Raw genomic sequence first — 26,227 nt, 5'->3', positions numbered from 1 at the left:
CAAAAAACAAAAAAAGAAAACCAAATTAAAGCTTAGTAGAAAATCGGTGTTAGAAATCGGCCTTACTTCAGTAATCAAATATCTTTGACGATAGAAAAGTATGAAATGACATTAAGTTGCATAAAGAGCAAAGAACTGGTAATTGCAATATCTGTATATATTTTGACAAGGGATTACAACACTTCAAAAGCCTTAAAAAGGAAAGCCAAAAGTTTGAAGCTTAGTAGACAATATACACATACCATTTTCATTTCATTTTCCAAAAATATCCTTACCGAATTTCTTTTGTTATAAGTAAAGTTAAAATATTTTTTAATCGCTGAAGTTTGTCTTGAAACTGCAAAAATTATTTTTGGTGCCTCGACAATAATTTTAATGTTTTAATTCAAAATTGAAAAATAACTGAAAATTTCAAAATTAGTTTGTTTTCTTGTTGGATAAAATCAACCCACTACCTGATTAAGAAAACGATCAAAAGTAGGGTTTTTAAAGGTCAAACGAAAATACATAATAAACACACAAAGTGAATCTTTCGAGAGAACAATCCCCTCGCTTCTTCAGAACAAAACTGCGCGAACGAAATAATATAACCAAGGAAAATGCCGAAGAAAAAACAAAAAACGAACGCGGAAAGTCAACAAAACCAAAGAAAATAATAGCCAAAAAAATTAAAGGATAAATAAAATTCAATAAAAGACCAAAATTATAAGAATTAAAATGGAATACCTAACAATCATAAAGCAATTCGTTCGCCAATATCCGTGATTTGCACAAAATCTGAAAAATTCTGCACTGCCATTGGCGGATATTAACGAATAACTGAGAAATAAAAGTAAAAATTCATTCCCTTAAACAAACAAACCAGCAATTAAATAAATTGGAGAACTAGGTCACCTGATATCTGATTTTAACCATTGTATTTCTTGCGGATACCCTATGAGACCTAAGGGGTTGTTGACTTGTTTGATCATGTGATTGGGAAGGTGGTTCAAGGCTTATTTCAGGGATTACTAAAGTATCGGCTTCTCTTTTGAGAAAACCGAAATACGACTCATTTATTCTTAAATCACCTGAATATGGGTTCAAAGCTATACCTAAATGTCGGTATTTATAAATTTCAACAGCTTCTCTGTAGTGCTGGACAATACCGTTGTCATGCAAAATTAGGCTAGCTTCGTTAAATAAAACAGTATGGTCTGGGTTATTAAATATGTGTTCTGCAAGGGCAGAGTCAAAATTTTCTGTTTTTTTCCCACTTTTTTAGTGTTATTAATTGAGGGAGAGGTCTGAGTTAATCTATCCGTATGTCGTTGATTAGTTCTTCCGATGTACCAAACCACAAGAGCAAGGAATTCTATAGACACCGGAGTTTTCACCTATCGGAATATGGTCTTTTCCTTGATAAATTTGGGAACTGATAGTTTTTCTGGGCCTATAGTAAGTGTAAATGATATTTTTCCGTAGACTCGTGGAAATGTGGTCTAACGGCGCCATTTTTTTAAAGAAAACTTGGTATCTTGGGATATCCAATAGAGCATAGATGTAGCATCATATGAACGGCCAACGGTATTCAGTTTAAACTTTCAGAGAATGTTGAGGGGGATGTTGTACTCTATCAGAAGAGAGTAAGTACATCCAGGTTGTCATAAGGGCATGTCAGGATGTATCTATATTGATCTCAAGAACGGCTTTGGGTATTAATTTGAAACTTTCAAGGAATATTAAGAGGGATGTTGAACTAAATAAAAACACTGCATGCATCCAGGTTGTCAAAACGGCATATCTGCAAAATCTCAGAAGCAGCCGGGGGTATTAAGTTGAAACTGTCAAGAAATGTTGATTTTGATGTTGAACTAAATCGAAAGACACTACGTGCATCTAGGTTGTTAAAAGGGTGCATTTGCAATGTCTCAGGAATATCTTAGGGTATTAAGTTTAAATTCTGAGAGAATGTCGAGAGTCATGTTGAACTAAATCTCTTTGGGGTAGTGGGGGGGGTATTTCTGAAAAATTAGAAAAAATGAGGTATTTTTAACTTACGAACGGGTAATCGGATCTCAATTAAATTTGATAATTAGAAGGATATCGTGTCTCAGAGCTCTTATTTTAAATCCCAACCGGATCTGGTGACATTGGGGGGGAGTTGGGAGGTGGGAACCTAAAACTTAGAAAACACTTAGAGTGGAGGGATCGGGATGAAACTTGGCGGGAAAGATAAGCACAAGTCCTAGATACATGATTGACATAACCGGAACGGATATGCTCTCTTTGGGGTAGTTGGGGGAGGGGTTAATTCTGAAAAATAAAGAAAAAATGAGGTATTTTTAACTTACGAACGGGTGATCGGATCTCAATGAAATTTGATATTTAGAAGGATGTCGTGTCTCATAGCTCTTATTTTAAATCCTGACCAGATCCGGTGACATTGGGGGAAGTTTGGGGTGGGGGAACCTAAAATCAGGGAAAACGCTTGGATTGGAGGGATCGGGGTGAAACTTGTTGGGAAAAATAAGCAGAAGCTTTACATACGTGATTTAAATAATTGGAACGGATCTGCTCTATCGGGGGGGGGGGGCTAATTCTGAAAAATAAGAACAAATTACGTATTTTTAACTTACGAAGGAGTGATCGGATCTTCATGAAATTTCATATTTAGAAGATCCTCGTAACTCAGATCTCTTATTTTAAATCTCAACCGGATCAAGCGTAATTGGGGGGGGGGGCAGTTGGGGGGGGGAGACCGGAAATCTTAGAAAATACTTAAAGCGGTGAGATCAGGATGAAACTGGATGGGAAGAATAGAAACCAGTCTAAGATACGTGACTGACATAACCAGACCGGATCTGCTCTCTTTGGTGGAATTGGGGGGGGGGGTGATTTTGAAAATTGAGGTATTTGTAACTTACGAAAGGGTGACCAGATCTTAGTGAAATTTGATATTTAGAAGGATCTTGTGCTTTAAAGTTCTAATTTTAAATTCCGACCAGATCCTGTGACATCGGGGGGAGTTGGAGGGGGAAACCGGAATTCTTGGAAAACGTGAAAATTGGGGTATTTTTATCTTATGAATAGATGATCAGATCTTAATGAAATTTTATTTTTAGAAGGAATCCATGTCTCAGAGCTCTTATTTCAAATCCCGACCAGATCTTTTGACATTGGGGGGAGTTGGAGGGGGAAATCTTGGAAAAACACTTGGAGTGGAGGAATCGGGATGAAGCTTGGTGGATAGAATAAACAAATGTCCTTGATACGTGATTGACAGAATTGTACTGGATTCGCTCTCTTTGGAGGAGTTGGGGGGAGGGGTTCAGTGATTTGGCGAGTTTGGTGCTTCTGGAAGTGCTAGGACGATGAAAATTGGTAGGCGTGTCAGGGAGCTGCACAATTTGACTTGATAAAGTCGTTTTCCCAGATTCGACCATCTGGGGGGCTAAAGGGAGAGGAAAAATTAGAAAAAAATTAGGTATTTATAACTTACGAGTGGGTGATCGGATCTTAATGAATTTTGATATTTAGAAGGACATCGTGACTCAGAGATCTTATTTTAAATCCTGACCGGCATTAAGCCTCTTATTTTCCTTTTTAAATCAATCTATTGATTCATAGAATTTTGTTAGAGCTCATACCATATGATCTCTTGGCTCTTAGCTCTTCTCGCCTCGTCACAAGTGCCATATGAACTCTTAGCTCTTGTTTTAATGTGAATTTGATTTATGTTTGTTTTGGGTTTTATTCATTCCTTAATAATAATTTTCGATTGTTTTTAAGTTTGAATTATTATGGGAATCGTCTTTGTTTTAATGTCTTTCTACTTGTCTTTGGATACAGTAGATAATATCGTAATTTTTCTTTAGGTAGATAAGATAATAGTGTTATTTTTCCTTTGGTACAGTAGATAATAGGATATCAGCTACTATGGGAGTGGGCTAGCACGCCTTTGTGTGAGTGGCTGAATCCCGAAAGATCCCTTTCTAAGCCCTATTCTTCTAACTTTCAGTGAGTCTTCAGATAAATTTAGGAAGGGGTGGGGGGATAAAGAGCGAGCTATTATATGATATCTGTTCTCTTTTTACTGTCAGGAATATTATTAAACTAAGCCTGTAATATGGGCCTGCTATGGTACAGCTCCCATCTTGTTGCAGAAACATTTTCAGTATAATTGAGAATATTACGTTCAAACGTATAGGGGGAGGGCGGTGGGGTGTCACGTATGAAAATCTTCAGGGGGTGAGTGTTACCATGGCCGTTTCCTACTTTTTACTTCTTTAGGTGTCTTTTTATATTCCAAGGGATGGGACATTAGCCCCTTGTGTCCTGTCGGTGTCCTTGTGGGATATCCCTTTAAACAATTTTTTTTATTGAAAGGGTGCATTTTTTAAAAAATAATCATTATTTTGGATACTTTGCTATAACGATAGAAACTTGAATGTAAGAAATCTGCCCAATTATTTATGTTAGAACGTTGAATTCAGGCTACATTGATGGAACCATGGGCAAATGGAAAGTAGATTTGTTTGTTAGAGCAATTGGTTTGTGAAAGCTATTAATTCTTCTCTGCTAATCAGTCCAAAGGAATAACTGTTTTATCACACTGTATCTGTGTTCCACGAAAAAAAAACTGACGAGCAAAAACACCTATTTTCATAAGGTTTTGTTATTGCACACGTTTCTATTTCTTTCCAGAGAATACTTTCAGCCTGAGTGGACAGCTGGGCCAATGATCTCTAAGTATCAAGTAAATATGTTGGATTTGGAGCAAATTACTCTAAAGGAGCTTGAACATGTAACATGTCTTTTATTTTATTTTTACCTAAATTTTATCTCAAGCGTTTTGTATTACCTCGCCTTTCGCCACACCATTATTACACTACGGATTCTGCTGATTTTAACGTCACACTTTACTAAAGAAGTGGATAGATTATATAGCAAGAACTTGGTTTGAAAAGCCCATATCGAACACTGAGTTTTTCCAACCTTTTGTCTACTAATGTTGTTTTTGTCCCTAATGTTAGACTCATCACAAGATAAGAAACGGCTGTTCCAGCTTTCGACCTGTCTTGATTAAAAAAAAGGTCTTTATATCTTAACTCTAATAAGCCAGTAAAAAAAAAAAAAAACTTCGCTTGAAAGCTAAACAAGCTCAACTAACAAAATCGTACACAGGACAAATCCTATACGCTGAGCTGCACGTAATTTCGTCCTATCCGCAAATACAACTATAGCGTGGCTCGGGTATTGATCCATTTCAGTTGGTATTGAGGTGTCAAAAGCATGGTTCAAGATGCATGCGTAGCCCTCAGTAGAGGTTTATACCACTGTTTGGCTTTCTCTTTCCAAAATTAGTTTCGTTTAGAGCTCTTTGACTGACTTTTTAAAAAGCACAGTGTGCTATTACATGTTAGTTGTTAAATATAATTTAATTATTCTCGACCAAAAATAATATGGTAAAGTTTAGAAAATAAGTCAAAAGAATAACATGTGAAACTGCAGTATCCGGCTTCTATTTGTATTTATATGCACTATGAATAAATTCGGAGTGAGAGATGATGATGATGATGATGATGCAGGGCTAATACAAAATTTATTCACTAAGATTCTAATATTTGCAAGGAAGGAGATATAGTGCTGACGTAAAATGTAGAATACCGAAATTAAACGGTGTTTTATGCTACGAAGTTCAAGAAAGGTCGGAGGAATATCAACGTAGGTCATAGAAATAACATTGTCATGCTATAATTTCTGTTAACGAACGTTATTAAGTCTGATTGAAATGTAGGTAAAGTTGAGAAGATGGGCTAAATGCTTTCTAGAGAAATTGTCAACAGACAGTTCTAGGTACTTCTATGCAACTATGCAAAAATTGTGTCTCGATCCTACCGTCTCAGTCTTCACTTAAAAAAGAGATTAAAACAGTTTGGATATAGATCTTGATGGCGATGCACTCGAATTGCAAAAACAGATTTTTGATCCGTCTTCAATGTACTGCAATGGAAATCCTCAGTATCGAAAAAGCCATTAGGCTTCAAGGAAATTCTATCGATAATAACTGGATAGAATACAGAAAAAAAAAAGATAAACCGTTTCCGTAGCTGGTGCTGTTTGTAAAAGGTGAGTGAAGACTGTAGGTTCATTAGTTCGGCAGCGGCTGCATCCCAAAAGCCACCAGACAAAGGCAATGGAGCATGGTCATATGTATGAGCCTGTAGCTATTATACCTTTTGCAAAGAAAACGGGTTGCATTGTGAACTGCTGGGCTTTTCATTCACAAGTAATATGGGTTTCTAGGGGCCAGTTCAGACGGGATGGCAATTTTTCTATCGGGTGAAAAGGCTCTTTTGAATATAAAGCGTCCCTGACGGCGAAAGGGCTTACAATGGAAGAGTGGATAGCACTTAAAAAATACCTGCCTTGAAAAGAAAGTTAATAGTGAAATAAAGCTGAAAAGAACACTTGACTATTATTACCAAATTTAAATGCAATCGAAATGTTGTAAAAGTGATTTTGTATGCTTTGTAATATTTTAAGGGGAAGGGGAATTATATTATGAAAAGATTGGTCGTGACCGAGAATTCTGGCCGTACAAAATGCTGCCAAATCTACAAAAATTTTATTTTGAGGCGCTGTTACCAGAAATTGTCAACGGAAGGTTGCCAAGAAGTATGGAGATACGGAAAACGTTTATATGAATCCATTTATGCTAGGTGTAGTTAGTTTTCATGTGCAATTACTGTCTTAGCCGAACACAAATTTCGATATACAAATACACAAGCAGCACTCAAGCTTTAGAATTTTTTATATGGACCCGTATAGATAAATAAAATAAAGTAAATTGGTCACTTCGCTACAAGCAATGATTTTTATTTTATTTTGTGTATATAGGTCTGCATGTAGTAAAAACCCGAAAACATGTACATTTTATTTGTAATTTCCACAAGTTTATACCATACCCTGGCAAATAATGATGACCAGACCACATGTACGCACGCAAGGTAGGGGTCCCCCCAGCTTTTCAAAATGCTAAACTTACCCTGTGAAATGTTTAATTTTCCTGTTTTTTTCTTGCCTAAGAGTTGAACCCTCCCCCCCCGAATTTTTTTTTCCTCGAATAATAATCTCTCTAATTTTCTCATCGAATAATAGTTGTTTTGAAAATCAGTCTTCCTGCTTACTTGCCAAATTACGAAGAATAAAATGTAATAATCGTAATTTTGTGTGAGAAACCCCTTAATTTCAGCCATCTCATATTTGTACTTTCGCGAGGGTGTAGTTCTTGTTTCATCTTTTTAATCTTTACGGCAGTTGTTTATCTCGTTTTCTCTAGTAAATAAAAGCCCTTACTGTCCTTAACTCTTGGTTGGCTCCCTTCCTTCATTCATTTATTTGGAAGTAGTTGTATACCACAGCATTTGTTTTGTGGCCTTCTTTGTCTTTTTTTCTTTCTTTTTCATATTTGTCCAGTTTTGTTTTGAATCTACGTTTTGCAGTACATAACAGATTCTCCCTTTTAATTAAGGGAAAAGGTTTTTTGGCAGTTGATGAGATTGGCAAAATGGAATTAACCAGTAGAAAGTTCTCAGACAAAATTGCTGATTGTGTTCTAAGACCGGATGTTCGGATATTTGGAACAATACCTATTCAGAAGGCTGGACAGAAATCTCATCCTGTTCTCGATAAACTGAGGAGCAATAATCAGTTTGAAGTTATATTGGTAAGTATGTGCAGTTTATGTACCTCTCATTCTTGTCTAAATACCTTCTTCTGAGATACAAAAACGACCATTATGTAAAAAAGAACAGAAAATTGAAGCTAAGTAGGATGTATAGGGTGTACAAATGAACTGAAGGTTGGCAAAAAGATAGTATTCTATAAATCTAGGTTTCTAAGAATATGAAAAACAAATTTTTACGATTAAAACTAGTCAATTTGTAAAAAAGAAAAAAAATTATTTCGTGCGTTTGTTGGGATTAAGTTAAGTTCATTTGAATATTTCAAGCTAAATTATTATCAATCAAAATGAAATCCATTTTTCAGAGTATGTGAAGAAAGATATAGTTTCACATATTAAATTTAAAGGATTTGAAATTTGGTGTGAATGAAATAGTTTGGTGATTAGTTTCGGACTTGAAGAATAAATGATTCCTCCTTTTTAGTAAATTGTGGTTACGAGCATTAGTTATAATCGTGGTTGCAGTGGCAGCTACAACTTAGTAAAACACGACACGACCCATAGTTACGTGAAAAAATCTCTGAAACTCCTAACAATGGTATCGGATCGAAACCAGAAGTATATCATTAGAATTGCCTTGGCCGAAAACACTACACAGGAGATTTACTACCCCTTGGGTCTAACAACTCGGAAAATCTGTTCGCTTGAAAAATGAGATTTTTTTTTTGCATGGAAAGCATCTTTTTTTTTCGCAGGTATTGTGGCACTGAAACATCATAGAGAGCTCTTTAAGGGCTCATTTTAAAGGAAATTCCTACATCTCATATCCTTTGTTATTAATAAGCAAGAATATTTAAAATGAAATAATTTTTTTCAAAAAAAAAAAAATACATTTTCGTATAAAAGATGATAAGTGGCGACATACACAAGTGTCTTTGAAAAGTTGCTTCAATGGGGTAACGTGTCATAATTTACTGGTTTTGCTGTCTAATTCTTTGTGATTCGGCTTTTACATTTCCAACTAAGAAAAATTATAAGCCTTTTTCATGTGTATGATGTACAAAATTATATAGGCATTTTGGGGGTTACAGCGGTGAACCTCTAAAAACAGCGTTGAATCAAAACAGAAAGCAAACCATTGAAAGCGCCTTTGCCTAAAACCATACGCAGGACAGTCCCTTGGCTTGAACAATAAGGGAAATCTTTCGCTAGAATAACAAGGAAAATCACTTTTTTGCATGGGAATCAGCATCAATGGCCTCTTTGTGCAGCTAGAAGGGCACTGAAGCATCGTAGAGAGCTGTTTAAGGGCTTGTTCTAATGGAAATTGCTACATATACTCGATTTTGTAATTAAGAAAGCATAATATTGAAAGCAAAATTTTTTTCTCCACAAAAAACACCTTTTCGTATGCAAGATGATGTGATGTGTTTAAAGATGTTTTGGGTAACAGTGATAACAATGCAGTTCGTTCTTTACCAGTTTCTGCTAATTAGAAACCGAAGGATTTTTTGGGTTTAAAATTTGGTCTTAAATACATCCTTTAAGAGGCTGCAGCTACCAACTTCAATTTTTCTTTATTCAACTTAAAAAATACAAAAACAATATTATGCCCTAACAGAGAGCAGAGCTCGTAAGGCTGGGACAGTGCAAAAACATAGAAAAAACATCAACATCTCATCGTAATAGTGATTCTAAAATTTAATACGGCAAAATACAAACAAAATAAAAAAAAAACTCATAAAAGAGAAGTAACAAGGATAAGTAAATAAATGAATATCGGGCAGGAGGGGCGTGGGAGGCCATCCCAGACACAGGGACACAAAAACAGAACACAAATAAGAAGATCAAATAATTTAATTTTCCATCACCAATGGTGAATAATCAAAATTTTAGCAAACGATCTTTAATATTTGCTTTTTTAAATTTAGGTGAGATTTTTGGGATGGATCAAACAGAATTTTATCATTCAGCTTATAATTGTTAGCAATGAAGGGTATTTGGTACCTAATCGAAAACCTTGACCTTTCAGAACTTACAAAAGGAATTCGGTACATTCCAGAACTCCGACAATCCGAACGAGGAAGTAAAATTAACAGAGATTTGTCGTAGAAATAATTGTTAGAATTTTGGATTTGAAAATGCCATATGGAAGTATTTGATATTCGTATATCATTTAAATCTAACAAATTTAAGAAGAGGAATAATGCTTTAGTTTCCGAAATATTTTCAAGTTTTGATGGTCGATGTAAGAAATTTCCAATGATTCTTATTGCCCTATTTTGTAGTACCTGTAAGGGTTTTATATGCTTCCAAAACGTATTAGGATATACAACTGAGCAGTAATTCAAATAAGAAGTAATTAGAGAGTGGTAAATTATTTTTAAAATGGTAAAAGGAAAAATATTCTTCACACGATACATCGACCCAATATTTTGAGCAAGTTTTAATCTTAAATACTCAATATGATTACGAAATGACAAAAGGGGATCAAGAAAAACTCCTAAATAACGATATGAGTTTACCCTACAAATTTTTTTATCACCAACCTGAAGCTCCTGGCAAGAAATCTCTCGAGTGGCACGTTTTGAGCGACCAAAAACCATAAAATTAGTTTTCGTAAAATTTGGTACTAGATTATTGGAAACCAACCATCGATTAACTGAGGTAACACTAATAGTCAGATTTTCGATCAGTGTCGATGAATCCCTACCTTTAACTGTTATAGCTGTATCATTGCAAATAGAATTGCATGGCTAATATTCCCAGGCAAACATCGTGGAAGATCATTAATATACATCAAAAATAAAAGTGGACCTAAAACTGAGCCTTGGGGGACACCAATATCAATAAGACTTTTTAAATTAGTCATTTTCCACCGACATCTACTGTGATTTTCCGTCCGCACAGGTATGATTTAATAATTTTTAATCCTTTCCCTCTTATGCCGCAATTTATCATTCTGTCAAGAAGAATTTCATGATTTAAAGTGTCAAATGCTTTTTTTATATCATAGAAAATAGTAGCCACATGGAAATCATCATCTAAACCAGTGGTTCTCAACCTTTTTTTACCCATGGACCCCTTTTCCCTTCTTTTTATCTTGGTGGACCCCTTCATAGCTATTGGACATAATAACAGTTTTCTATTTTTCACTAATATAAATTTTAGGGTTTTAATTATCAAAGAAATAGTACACGATTAAGCTTTATTTTTAAATGAAAACTAATTTAATACAAATAAAATATTCTACTATAATAATAATAATAATAAGTATTACTAATATTTTTATTATTACTATTATTGTGACAATAACTATAATATTACAATGTTTCTTCCATGGGCAAGCAAAACAAGCTCACGGAGAGTAGAGCTCCTCAGGCAGTTTAATTCACTCTAACATTATGTAAACTGGATAAAAAAGGAGTTGAAAGTAAGTGTGCGATTAAAAAAAAAGAAGGAAAAGGCATGTTTATTCAATGAGATCCCTGTGGTTGACTCTTTTCGGCGAGTTTATTTATATTTGGTTCTATTGATGTTAATGATAGACGAGGATCCCCCCTTTTCATAATGTCAAGTCTATTGCGATCTTTTTTAAAAAAGACGACTAAATTCCGCTTCAACAAGATAAGTTGTAGGAAAAGCAATAACGTAGTTTATGCCAGAGCAAAGGGTACTTTGTAACAACATCATTTGTTTTCCATATATTGTACTTGGTAATCTTTGAATTTTGCATGCATTATTTCATCACTTTGTATTTCGTTGAGGGGCTCTTGCAAAGATATGTCTATTTCGGCAACATTAACTTCGAAAGGAATTGAAACCCAAATCGGTATATCCATCCCGAGTAAATCGCCAACCCGAGTTTGCATATCTTTATGTATATTTTCCAAATATTGACCATATAATGCAAGATGTTCATCTTGCAAATCACTGTTAATACAGGCCAAACAAGGAAACTGTTCAAATGCACGACGCCCCATATTATTCTTATACAGCTGTAGTTTCCTTAGAAATGCAGCAATAACACTTTTACCAGATATCAGATCAGAATTGTTTTCTTGGAGCTGTTTATTAAGTGAATTAAATTTTTCAAATATATCTGATAAGTAAAACACATCACATTTATTTGAAAGCAGTTTTGCTCCAAGTTGTGTGTCAGCAAAAAAGGAAAGAATAGAATCCCAAAGTGCAATGAAACGCTTAAAACAATTCCCCTTTGATAGCCATCTCACCTCTGTATGTAATTGAATAAAAAAAGTTTTTTTTTTAACTGAAAGTAAGGAGCGACATTAAAACTTAAAACGGACAGAAATTACTTCGTATATGAAAGGGGCTGCTTCCTCATCAACTCCCCGTTCTTTACGCTAAAGTTTGACTCTTTCTCTCAACTCTTCTTTTTAAAACAGTAAAAAACTTTAGCGTAAAGAGCGGGGCGTTGATGAGGAAGAGGCTTCTTTCATATACGAAGTAATTTCTGTTCGTTTTAAGTTTTAATGTCGCTCCTTACTTTCAGTTAAAAAAAACTTGTTTTTTTTATTTGATTTCTGAACGTTTTTGAATCAATGTATATTTTGATTTTGGCTCTCCGCAGAGGAAAAACTAAAACGAAATTTGCATATTTATTTTTTTGGCTAAATGGCTTTCTCATAATTTTGATCGAATGATTTTGGGAAAAATGAACGGGGGAGGAAGCCTAGTTGCCCTCCGATTTTTTGGTTAATTAAAAAGGCAACTAGAACTTTTACATTTTTTACGAATCTTTTTATTAGTAAAAGATATACGTAACTTATAAATTAGCTTACGTAAAGACCTTTTTTATTCTCATGTTTTCATTACATATATGAGGGGGTTTGCCCCCTCGTCAGTACCTCGCTCTTTACACTAAAGCTTAAATTTTGTCACAATTCATTAAGAATGACCCCTGAATCACAAAAGCCGTAGAATAAATAGTTGAAATTACAAAAAAATACTTTAGCGTAAAGAGCGAGGTATTAGGATGAGGTGAGCCCCTCATATGGGTAATAATTTCTGTTCGTTTTGAGTTTTAATGCTGCTCCTTACTTCCAGCTGATAAAAATTCATATTTAGTTTTTCATTGTTCTTTTTTTTTAATAATGCTAGTAAATCCTGCACTCCCTTCGTGGAAATTGTCTTCCCCCATGACAAATTCCTCGATGGAAAGTTCCCCCAGCATATCCCCCTCTTCTCAACCCCTCCCCCCAACCAAAAAATCCTCCTGAAAACGCCTGTACACTTTCCAATAACCAGTACTATATGTAAGCCCTGGTCAAAGTTTGTAACTTGTAGCCCCTCCCACGGAGACTGTGGGGGAGTAAGTCGTCCCCAAAGATATAGTTATAAGATTTTTCGACTACGCTGAATAAAATGGCTATCTCAGAATTTTGATCCGTTGATTTTGGGAAAATAATCAGCGTGGGAGGGGGCCTAGGTGCCATCCACCTAATTTTGGTCACTTAAAAAGGGCACTAGAACTTTTCATTTCCATCAGAATGAGCCCTCTCGTAACATTCTAGGACAAATGAGTCGATATGATTACCCCTGGGAAAAAAACAAAAAAAAAACAAACAAACAAATAAACACGCATCCGTGATCTGCCTTCTGGCCAAAAATATGAAATTCCACATTTTTGTAGATAGGAGAATGAAACTTCTACAGTAGGGTTCTCTGATGCGCTGAATCTGATGGTGTGATTTTCGTGAATATTTTTATTACTTTTGTTATTTTTATTACTATTAATTTTAGGGGGTGTTTCCCCCTATTTTCTAAAATAACACAAATTTTCTCTGGCTCGTAACTTTTGATGGGTAGGACTGAACTTGATGAAACTTATATATTTAAAATCAAAATTAAAATGCGATTCTTTTCATGTAGCTATTGGTATCAAAATTCACTTTTTTAGAGTTTTGGTTACTATTGAGACGGGTCGCTCCTTACTACAGTTCCTTACCACAAACTGTTTGATACACGCCGCCCAAACTTTTCTCAATTTTGCTTACAGAATTCACGAAAAAGGTGGTCTCGGAAAGAATTTGATTTACTATGGTTAACTAATTTTATTACAACAGTAAGGGTATCATGCAGACTTGCACTCATTTTCTTTGCAACTAAGTGTTGATGGTGTATCAGGCAGTGAACACAATATAAAGCAAACAGTAAATTACAGTAGAAATTAAATTTTCAAAAATAAAGAGTGTTCTGAGTTGGTTTTCTTCATGGACTCCCAAAATATCATTGTGGACCCCCAATTTCTTGTGTTTTGCCTATGGACCCCCTGAAATGTTACATGGACCCCTAGGGGTCCATGTGGACCCCGGTTGAGAACAACTGATCGAAACAATCATTTATTTCTAATAAAAGAGCTCCAACTGCGTGTTCTGTTGAACGGTTTGTCCTAAATCTAAATTGATATTTGGTAGAGAAATTGATTTTATCTAAATAGCTAGAAATTCTTTCTTTTAAGATTTTTTCAAACACTTTAGATAATGGCGATAAAATTGCAATTAAACGATAATTACTTACATCAGATTTATCGCCTTGTTTATACAACGGAATTACTCGGGCAATTTTCCATCTACTAGGAAATATACCTGAATTGATACTCAAATTGAAAATGTGGATAAGTGGTTCAAAAATAACTCCGGCAATACTCTTTAACACATTTGTTGATAATTCATCATGTCCCACTGGATTACCGTTTTTCATATTTTTGATAACCTTATGGAATTCTGCAAAACTAACAGGGACCAGAAATATGCTCGTACATTCATTGGGTGGTAGGTATTCTTTATGGAACCTGTAAGGGGACAAATCTATTCCTGCTGAAACATTTGCTTGACCAACACCAGCAAAATAATCACTAAACATACTAGCAACATCTTGCGGTTCTCTAACTTCTACACCATTTATATTAATTAATACCTCAGGATGTGATAATTTTTTATTTTTTCCAATTTTATCCTTAATTAAACTGTAACCATGATACTTAATTACCACTGTAACCATGATGCATAGGTTGAGTTCTCATCAGTAAAGTTTAAGGTCAACAATATTCAATCAGGACCAAGGTTAAAAATACTTTCACAAGGCTTAAAGAAACAATTCTGAGGCTGGATGAACTTCAAAGAAATTCATCTTTTACTAGGTTGCAGATAACCTACGATTATCAGGTTTTTCATCATCTCTTATACGAAGATGTTGTTATTGTAAAAAATTGAGTTTAGTTTAAATATTGTGTTTTGTCAATTGCTAAAGGGCGTAGATAAAGTCGTTTTCATTAACATTAGCCCTTAAAAAACTCCACGAGTGATTATGGGTCAACAGCTACGACTCTCCGGTCACTTTTGGCGGTTGTCAATAGATATTGCCACGCTCCTAGGAATTTGGAGTTTCCGATTTGCTTTGCACTTGGCATTCTGTTAAATGTAGCGCTCCCAGCAGCTGTCCTTGACTAAATTGCCACTTTTTATTGATGAATTGCCTATTCAAACCTGATATATACAAGATTTCTATTAAGCCAAAGCTCATCAGCATGTGCGTTTCTGAAACTCCTAATAAGACCACTTCGAAGCATCAGAATCTCTCAGTCAAGATGTTGATAAGAAATTTGTTTGTTTACATTGTAACAATCCGAGCTCAAATTTTCAGATTCTTCAAATCATTGAAATTATTATGGCCTCAGGGATGGCGACCAGTTCAGGATGGCGACTACAGTGTTTCCACTTCAAATTTTTCAAATCCCTTAAAGGCTGGCGGATATTCCCTAGAAATCCCTATTTTCAATACCAAAATCCCTAAAAGTCTCCACATTTTCTGACTTGTTTCCAAATCACAAGTAAAGCGATATTATGCTGTTTTTTAATTGCATTTGTTCAAGACGACTTATTTTGCAACTAAAGACCTTTCACTTGAACCGATATATCTTCTACAAAATGCTTTGTATTTATCGCCCAGTTAAATTTGGTTTTGATTTGATTCCAGTGTCAGATCTCAGATCTGGACCATATAAACATATTTTGTTTGTTGTTTTCTTTTCTCATTTTTTTTCCTTCTCTATTACTATTTTTGCGACACCCTTGTTTTCTTTGAATTGGTACGAAGGATTGACATGAATGATATCAAAACGGTCGCTTTTTCATTCACTACTTTTGTTTCGACTCTGTTTTATATTGAGATGTGCTTATGTTAATAAAAATGCCTGAATTTTTTTTCAAATTTAGAAAATCCTATTTTCCAAGGGGAAGGGGTAAACGCCTAGAGCTACCTCCTAGAAGATTTTTTCGAAACTGCCACCCGGTGAGAAGAAAAATCACTAGCTTGAAAAAAATCACTAAATCACCCCATAAATCACTGGATTTTTGAAGAAAATCTCTGAATCAACCGAAAAATCACAAGAATTACAATACTATTTATCACTGTAATAAATAGTTATTTTGTTTCTTTACCATGTTCTATACAGGCGTACGAATTCAAACTATTTTTTTCATTGTTTTGACATATATGGAGTTGTGCTTATGTTAATAAAAATGCCTAATTTTTTTTCAAATTTAGAAAATCCTATTTTTCCAAGCAGGAGAGGTAAACGTTTAGATTTGTCTCCTAGAAGGCTCTTTCTAGACTGCCGCCCGGTGAAAAAAATCACTAGATTCTTGAAAAAAAAATCACTAAATCACCCCATAAATCACTGGATTATTGAAGAAAGTCTCTAAATCAAACAAACAATCACAAGAATTACAATACTATTTATCACTGTAATGAATAGCTATTTTGCTTCTTTACCATGTTCTATACAGGTGTACGAATGGGAAGGGTGTAAAATTTCCCCCCATTAGATGCAGAAAAATACTTTAGATCGGTGTTTTGGTTTTTTTTTTCAAGCGAAAAATACCCTTGAAATTTTGAAAAATGTCTTCACATATTTATGTAGATAATAAAACAAAATCTTTGCTTCCTCCCTGTATTTACCTGACTTGATACACTGGGTCTATCCCCCGATGGGCAAAAATTGGTTATCCGTGATCTAATCGAAGAATTTACTTTACTTTTTTCCTTGTCCATTCAAAACCCAGTTTGTCCCCAACAAATATGGGAACTATTTTCTTTTTATTCTAGTTGAACTAGTGTATTACTGAACACCAGCGACAGTTTCGAAAATGACTTTTTTTATATTTCTACGGAAAAAAATTTTCCCGCCCTTTGCAAATCAAACAGTTGGTGGTTACGAACTGTAGTAAGGAGCGACCCGGCTCAATAGTAACCAAAACTCTAAAAGACGGAATTTTGATACCAATAGTTACATCAAAAGAATGAAATGTTAATGCTGATTTCAAATATATAAGTTTCATCGAGTTTAGTCTTACGCATCAAAAGTTACGAGCATGAGAAAATTTGCCTTATTTTAGAAAATAAGGGGAAACACCCCATAAAAGTCATAGAATCTTAACGAAAATCATACCATCAGATTCAGCGTATCAGAGAATCCTACTGTACAAGTTCCGATCTCCTATCTACAAAAATGTGGAATTTTGTATTTTTTGCCAGAAGACAAATCACGGATTCTTGTTTAATTGTCGTTTTTTTTTCTTTTTCCCAGGGGTGATCGTATCGACCCAGTGGTCCTAGAATTTTGCAAGAGGGCTCATTTGAACGAAAATGAAAAGTTCTAGTGCCCTTTTTAAGTGACCAAAAAATTGGAGGGCACCTAGGCCCCCTCCCACGCTCATTTTTTCCCAAAGTCGTCGGATCAAAATTCTGAGATAGCCATTTTATTCAACATAGTTGAAAAACCTTATAAACACGTCTTTGGGGACGACTTACTCCCCCACAGTCCCCGTGGGAGGGGCTGCAAGTTACAAACTTTGACCAGTGTTTGCATATAGTAAGGGTTATTGGGAAGTGTACAGACGTTCTTAGGGGATGTTTTGGTTGGGAGGAGAGGTTGAGAAGAGGGGGTTATGTGGGGAAACTTTCTATGGAGGAATTTGTCACGGGGGAAGAAGATTTCCATGAAGGGGGGGGCAGCATTTTCTAGCATTATTTAAAAAAACAATGAAAAAATAAATATGAAAAAGTTTTTTTCTAAGGAGTAGCATTAAAACTTAAAACGAACAGAAAATATTACGCATATAAGGGGATCACCTCCTCCTAATACCTCACTCTTTACGCTAAAGTATTTTTAGTAATTTCAACTATTTATTCTACGGCCTTTGTGATTCAGAGGACAAAATTTAAGTTCTAGTGTAAAGAACGAGGCATTGACGAGTGGGCGAACCCTCTCATATACGTAATAAAAACATACAAATATAGAAGTTTGTTACATAAGCTAATTCGTAAGTTACGTATATCTTTTACTAATGAAAATGTTCGTAAGAAACTAAGAGTTCTAGTTACCTTTTTAAGTACCTAAAAATTGGAGGGCAACTGGGCTTCCTCCCCCTCCTTTTTTCTCAAAATCATTCGGCCAAAACCACCATTTAGCCAAATAAATAAATATGCAAATTTCGCTTTAATTATTCATCTGCGGAGAGCCGAAATCAAAACATGGATTAACTAAAAAACTTTCAGAAATTAAATTAAAAAAAAACAAGTTTTTTTTTTAACTGAAAGTAAGGAGCGGCATTAAAACTTAAAACGAACAGAAATGACCCCGTATATGAAAGGGGCTGTTCCCTCTTCAACGCCCTGCTCTTTGCGCTAGTTTGAATCTTTCTCTCAACTCTACTTTTTAAAACAGTTAAAACTTTAGCGTAAAGAGCAGGGCGTTGAAGAGGGAACAGCCCCTTTCATATACGGGGTAATTTCTGTTCGTTTTAAGTTTTAATGTCGCTCCTTACTTTCAGTTAAAAAAAACTCTTTACGCTAAACTTTTTGCGAAATACGCTTCAATATGTTTTATTAATCAGATTGACAATGTTAATTATGTTGCTTTTTATGGCACTTGGTATTAACAAAGTAATATAACAATCGCGAATTCTGTCGGTCTGTCGGTCCCGGTTTTGCTACTTTAGGCACTTCCAGGTAAGCTAAGACGATGAAATTTGGCAGGCGTATCAGGGACCGGACGAGCTTAAATTAGAAATAGTCGTTTACCTGATTTGACCATTTGGGGGGGAGTGGGGGGCCCGTTAATTTGGAAAAAATAGAAAAAATGAAGTATTTTGAACTTACGAACGGTTGATCAGATCTTAATGAAATTTGATTATGGAAGGATATCGTGTCTCACAGCTGTTATTTTAAATCCCGACCGGATCTGGTGACATTGGGGTTGGGGGTTGGGAGGGGGAAACCTAAAATCTTGGAAAACACTTAGAGTGGAGGGATCGGGATGAAACTTGATGGGAAAATGAGTACAAGTTCTAGATAAATGATTGACATAACCAGAATGGATCCGCTCTCTTTGGGGTAGTTGGGGGGGGGGGGGTAATTCTGCAAAATTAGAAAAAATGAGGTATTTTTAATTTACGAACGGGTGCGGATCTCAGTGACATTTGATATTTAGAAGGATATCGTGTCTCAAAGCTCTCATTTTAAATCCCGACCGGATCTGGTGACATTGGGGGGAGTTTGGGGGGACCTAAAATCATTGAAAACGCCTAGATTGGAGGGATCGGGATGAAACTTGGTGGTAAAAATAAGCAGAAGTCTTAGATACGTGATTTACATAATTGGAACGGATTCACTCTATGGGGGGGGGGGGGGTTAACTCTGAAAAATTAGAAAAAAATGACGTACTTTTATCGTACGAAGGAATGATCGGATATTCACGAAACTTCATATTTAGAAGGACCTCGTAACTCAGATCTCCTCGTCAGTGTCATTGGGGGGGGGGAAGTTGGGGGGGGGGGACCGGAAATCTTAGAAAATACTTAAAGCGGAGAGATCAGGATGAAACTGCATAGGAAGAATAAAAACCTGTCTAAGATACGTGACTGACAAAACCGGACCGGATCTGCTCTCTTTGGTGGAGTTGGGGGGGGGGGTAATTTGGAAAAAATGAGGTATTTGTAACTTACGAAAGGGTGACCAGATTTTAACGAAATTTGATGTTTAGAAGGATCTTGGGTAAAATTCTAGTTAATTGACTTCTTGCTATCTCAGAAAGGGTTTAGGTTAGGAAAACAAAACTTTCAGGGATGAATCTACAGACTAAAGTATGTCCTGGGAAGGTATTTTGAAGCAACTACCTCCACTCATTCTCTCTCTATAGGGCCCTGACCTTTGATGACCTTTAAAAATATGTATGTTATAAAAGTGAAACCTTGCAAAATAGATCTTCTGCTTAATTGAAGTACAACAAAATTGTTTTCAGCTTCATAACTTTGCTCAATTCTAATTTATAAGGTTTTAAAAATACACAAATACATTTCCTAAATTTTGAGAAAAAACATTGATATGACTCAAAATTCTACTCAAATAACAGGAATTGCATTTTCAGAACTAAAGGCAGAGAAAAGGCGACTAGTAACTGAAAATTAAGGTAAAATCTTGTTTTGTCAAAATTTCAGTAGATAGACCTGTCATTCAGGCAAATTTCAGGGCCCTCTGGAGGGAGAAGGAGTAGAGGTGGGTAATCTAAAATACTTTCCTGGGACATACTTTAGCCTGTAGACCCATCCTTGAAAGTTTCATTTTCCTAACCTAATCCCTTTCTGAGATAGCAAGAAGTCAATTAACTAGAATTTTACCGGATCTTGTGCTTTAAAGCTCTAATTTTACATTCCGACCAGATCCTGTGACATTGGGGAGAGTTGGAGGGGGAAACCGGAATTCTGGGAAAATGTGAAAATTGGGGTATTTTTATCTTACGAATAGGTGATCGGATCTTTTTGACATTTAGAAGGAATCCATATCTCAGAGCTCTTATGTCAAATCCCGACCAGATTTTTTGACATTGGGGGAGTTGGAGGGGGAAATCTTGGAAAACACCTGGAGTGGAGGAATCGGGATGAAGCTTGGTGGATAGAATAAGCAAATGTCCTTGATATACGGTTGACGTAACCGTACTGGATTCGCACTCTGTGGGTGAGTTGGGGGGAGGGGTTCAGTGATTTGGCGAGTTTGGTGCTTCTGGACGTGCTAGGACGATGAGAATTGGTAGGCGTGTCAGGGAGCTGCACAAATTGACTTGATAAAGTTGTTTTCCCAGATTCGACCATCTGGGGGGCTAAAGGGAGAGGAAAAATTAGAAAAAATGAGGTATTTATTACTTGCGAGTGGGTGATCGGATCTTAATGAATTTTGATATTTAGAAGGACATCGTGACTCAGAGCTCTTATTTTAAATCCTGACCGGCATTAAGCCTCTTATTTTCCTTTTAAATCAATCTATTGATTCTTAGAATTTTGTTAGAGCTCATACCATATGAGCTCTTGGCTTTTTGCTCTTCTTGCCTCGTCACAAGTGCCATATGAGCTCTTAGCTCTTGTTTTGTTCTGTTGATATTGTCTTCCGGATGTAACACCGAGAATTTTGGAGTTTTTTGTTTGTTAATAATGGAAAAGACTTCTGTTTTTTCTTCAACTATTTTGTCAAAATAGTATGCAAGTTTTTTTTCTGTATTTTTGTTTCGTTTTAATCGTAAGTGGAAAGGCAATGTAGTCTAAGAAAGTATTCACAGAAGGGCACACTTTTTCTGCAATTAGGAACCTATTGGAAGACAAATAGTTTAAGGTAGTGGTGTTGCTGAAAGTAAATCCAAAGGTAAGGCTACTACTATGCATCAGTTTGAATTCCCATATTCAATTTGATACTGTCAGCCTAATATTGATATGCTTTGATCGAATTATATTTGAAATAAGGAGGAATATAACTGACATGAAATGATACTAACTAAATACTTTTTTTGGCTAGTATATAGAGAAACTATTTAGGTATGTTTTTCATCGTGTTGTTTATTCATTAAATAATAAAACAAGTTTCTATGGCCTTGGTATTAACCAAGTGACATATAGCGATCGCAAATTCTGTCGGTCTATCTGCCTGTCGGTCTGTCCCGGTTTTGCTACCTTAGGCACTTCCAGGAAAAAATAGAAAAAATGAAGTATTTTTAACTTACAAATGGGTGATGGGATCTCAATGAAAATCGATTTTTGGAAGGATACCGTGTCTCAGAGCTCTTATTTTAAATCCTGACCAGATCTGGTGACATGGGGGGATTTGGAGGGGGGAACCTAAAATCTTGGAAAACGCTTAGAGTGGAGGGATCGGGATGAAACTTGGTGGGAAAAATAAGCAAAAGTCCTAGATACATGATTGACATAATCAGAACGGATCTGCTCTATTTGGGGGAGTTGGGGGGAGGGTTAATTCTGAAAAATTTTAAAAATTACATATTTTGACTTAACGAAGGAGTCATCGGATCTTCATGAAACTTCATAATTAGAAGAACCTCGTAACTCAGATCTCTTATTTTAAATCCCGACCGGATTCAGCGTCATTAGAGGGGGGGGGACCGAAAATTTGGGAAAATACTTAAAGCAGAGAGATCGGGATGAAACTGGGTGGGAAGAATAAAAACAAGTCCAAGATACGTGATTGACATAACCAGACCGGATCCACTCTTTTTAGTGGGGTTGGGGGGGGGATAATTCGGAACAATTAAAAAAATTAGGTATTTGTAACTTAAGAACGGGTGATCAGATCTTAATGAAATTTGACATTTAGAAGGATCTTGTGCTTTAAAGCTCTTATTTTAAATTCCGATCAGATCCTGTGACATTGGGGGGAGTTGAAGGGGGAAACCGGACTTGTTGGAAAACGTTAAAATTTGGGTATCTTTATCTTACGAATAGGTGATCGCATCTTTGATATATAGAAGGATCTTATGTCTCAGATGCTCCATTTTCGACTCGAATCGGGTCCGGGGACATAGGGGTTTGGAGGGGGGAAACAGAAATCTTGGAAAAAGCTTAGAGTGGAGAGATAGGGATGAAAATTGATGGGAAGAATAAGCACAAGTTTTAGATACGTGGTTGACATAATTGGAACGGATGCGTTCTCTTTGAAGGAGCTGGGGGGATGTTAAATTTGGAAAAATTCGAAAAATTGAGGTATTTTTAACTTAAGAATGGGTGACAAGATCTTAATGAAATTTGATATTTAGAAGGAACTTATGTCTCAGAGCTCTTATTTCAAATCCCGGCCAGATCTGTTGACATTGGGGGGGGGGCTTGGAGGGGAAATCGGAAATCTTGGAAAACGCTTAGGGTGGAGGAATCGGGATGAAGCTTGGTGGGTAGAATAAGTAAATGTCGTAGATATTTGATTGACGTAACCGTACTGGAGTCGCTCTCTTTGGGGGATTTAGTGTGTGGGGATCAGTGCTTTGGCGTGTTTGGTGTTTCTGGACGTGCTAGGACGATAAAAATTGGTAGGCGTGTCAGGGAGCTCCACAAATTGACTTGATAAAGCCGTTTTCCCGGTTTCGACCATCTGGGGGGCTGAATGGAGAGGAAAAATTAGAAAAAATTAGGCATTTATACCATACGAGTGAGTGATCGGATCTTAATGAATTTGATATTTAGAAGGACATCGTGACTCAGAGCTCTTATTTTAAATATAAACCGGAATTAAGCCTCTGATTTTCCTTTTAAGTCAATCTGTTGATTATTAGAATTTTGTTAGAGCTCATACCATATGAGCTCTTGGCTCTTCTGGCGTCGTCACAAGTGACATATGAGCTCCTAGCTCTTGTTTGTTTACCTGCAAGTAAGAAGCGACATTAAAACTTAAACAAACATAAATTATTTCTTATATGACAGGAATTTTCCCCTCCTCAACGCCTTCCTCTTTACGCTAAAGTTTTATTCTTTCTCAGAACTTTACTTTTTAAAACAATAAAAAAGTTAAGCGTAAAGAGCGAGGCGTTGAGGAGGGGACAGCCTCTGTCATATAAGGAATAATTTCTGTTCGTTTTAAGTTTTAATGTCCCTCCTTACTTGAAGTTAAAAAAACTTTTTTTTTTATTTAATTTCTGATCGTTTTTGAATTAATGCATGTTTTGGTTTTGGCTCACCGCACATGAATAATTAAAACGAAATTTGCACATTAATTTTTTTTTGCTAAATGTCTTTCTCATAGTTTTGATTGGGCGATTCAAATAAAAAATGGGGTGGGGAGGAGGCCTAGTTGCCATCCAGTTTTTAGTTACTTAAACTTAAACTACCACGCTTAACTTAAGTTACTTTACTTAAGCGTAAAACTACCACACGTCAGCATCAATAAATAAATCAAACCCAAAATGAACAGAAATTACAATAAATAACCGAGTTTAACTCAAAACAAGCCATATGATTAAGGCTCAGAAACCCTATGCCTTCTCAAGGCAGAACATAATTTTCACTATACTGAAGAAATACAAATTAATGGGCATTATCAGTTTAATATAGATATGCTCGTATTCATTCTTAAAATTCTTGATAAATTCGTATTTATTAATGTTATTGGAGTGAAAAAATTTCATTCTTTTTCAATAAACTGCAAATTATGTTTTAGCCTTGAGTACTCATAGATTTTGTGAGCCCCAATCACGTTATATTCGGCTCGTTTTGAATTTGACTCGGTTATTTATTGTAATTTCTGTTTGTTTTGAGTTTCATAGGCTTTTCACTAGGCTCTGGTTGTTACATCACAGTTTTATTTTACTGTTACATATAATGACGTGTTAGAGTCCACTAACTAAGTGGAGGAGTTTTGTTAAGGTATTTTCTTCAAGACAATAATACTTGATTACTTTTTTTAGAATTATTTTTCAGTACTTCTGCCATTTAAAGAATTCAAACTAAACTGATGTCTAAATAACATAAAAATATCATTAGAATGGTCCTATTATTCATACAGAAACATTTGGTAAGTGTTGATGGATTGCAGGGCCCGGACTTTGATCCCAACAACGAAATTATGCCAAAATGCAAATCCAAACAAAACAAAAAGAAGAATATTTTTTTTTACCAAATAAATCAACTATAGACAAAAGGAATAGGGCTAAATAGTCTCGATTGAAAAGCCCATTATCGCCATAACAGAGGAGATCAACTTTTAGAATACTCTGTAGTTATCAACTAAAATCTCTGTCCATTCGCGAATTCAACATATATACTGCTACCACTGCTATTAATAACTCATTGCAGCACGGCAAACCTGCCTGAGACACGCACAGCTACGCAGCTTTCCTCTTCTATTCCATCCTTTGTCTTTTTCTAAGAAACTGAAATATGTAATAACAGGTTTGCATACGCTTTATTCTATCTTGTTTCAGGTAACAAAAGCAAATCGAAATTCTTTAGCAGATCAAGTTTTAAGTCTACTTCTGGATAGATGAACCGTCTCTATTATAACTGAAAATGGAAATGTATTTTGATCTATTTTTAACTATTTGGTGCCTTAAATAAAAGTGTTTTTTAGTGACTAATGCTTTAGTACTTGTGGCTGTATCTTTTTGATTTGTTTTTTCCAAGAAAAAAAATTGTGTTACTACCTTTTCAATACAATGAAAGAGTGTCAATTTAAAAACTAGTCTCTTGTCTAGGAATCAGAAATTCAACGTAAAGAATAATGCATAAACAAAATGATGAACAGTAGAAAAACTGTGGAAGCATAATTGGTAAAAGTTTAACTAAATATCATGACAACTTGCTTCAAAATGTCAAAAAAGTAGGCAACGCGTTAGATAAAACAAGACATTTACATGAAGTTTTCAAATCAATCTGTTGGAACCGCCTCTAGCTCTTCATAGTCGCGTTCATAAGCCTATCTGGTTGTGTAAATATGATAATGTCTTGAATGATAATTTTATATACTAACTCAAGAGCAGTTGGATACGAAAATAAATTTTTCAGAGTCGTTAAATATGACCTCATATTTCAATGAACAAAAATCTTTATTCATAAGTCAAGTATATTTAATGTCATTAAAGAAAAAGATGTATAAATTTTCAAGTTAAAAAAATTCAAAAAGTCCCAAAAAAATTTCCCAGTTCCTGAAAAAATTCTAGGTTCAAAAAAATTCCATAAACCAAAAAAAATTCTAAAAGCCAGAAAAAACATTTTGTATTTAAAAAAATTTAAGTCCCAGATTTTTTTCTAAGCTAAAAAAATTCTAAGTTCCAAAAAAAGTTCTACCTCCCCCCCCCCCAGAGAAAAAAATTTTAACTAAAAATATTAAAATGTTCAGAATAAAAAATAATTAAGATTCGCCTTAAGGGCTAAGCTCGTAAGCCACCCGAAGGCTATTTTTATGTGCTTTTTAGTTTTTATATTGCCTTTTACCGTCCCCTGACGGTCCAGGTTCAAATATATTCCATGGATTGAATTCAGAAGTTCAAGAATGGGTACTAAGAAGGGGTTTTTTTTAAAGCTAATGATTATTTATGATATTCAAATACTTAAATTCGGTAAATGCTCTTTTTAGTTTTGATATTAATCTTTACTGTCCCCTGAAGATCTAGGTTCAAAAATATTCTACAAATTAAATTCAAAAGTTCAAGAATGGCTAGTAGGGAGGGGTGTTTTTTAAACTTAAGATGCTACAAGATGTACAAAC

At 35.4% G+C, this 26,227-nt stretch overlaps 1 protein-coding gene across 1 annotated transcript in view; it reads left to right on the top strand.

Annotated features, from left to right (window-relative positions):
- The window catches only part of LOC136029138 (nucleoside-triphosphatase THEP1-like), a 37,174-nt gene extending 12,077 nt beyond the window's left edge, over nt 1-25,097 (top strand). The window contains exons 3-5 of the mRNA XM_065707229.1: nt 4,687-4,786; nt 7,517-7,711; nt 24,945-25,097. Of these exons, the coding sequence (XP_065563301.1) occupies nt 4,687-4,786; nt 7,517-7,711; nt 24,945-25,007 (358 nt within the window). The 3' untranslated portion in view covers nt 25,008-25,097. The remainder of the gene's footprint in view (nt 1-4,686; nt 4,787-7,516; nt 7,712-24,944) is intronic.
- The last annotated feature ends 1,130 nt before the right edge of the window (nt 25,098-26,227 follow it).

This window comes from Artemia franciscana, chromosome 7, assembly GCF_032884065.1.
Source record: "Artemia franciscana chromosome 7, ASM3288406v1, whole genome shotgun sequence".
Lineage (NCBI taxonomy): Eukaryota > Metazoa > Arthropoda > Branchiopoda > Anostraca > Artemiidae > Artemia > Artemia franciscana.
The sequence above is the reverse complement of the archived record's forward strand: the minus strand, read 5'-3'. Positions and strand labels throughout refer to the sequence as shown.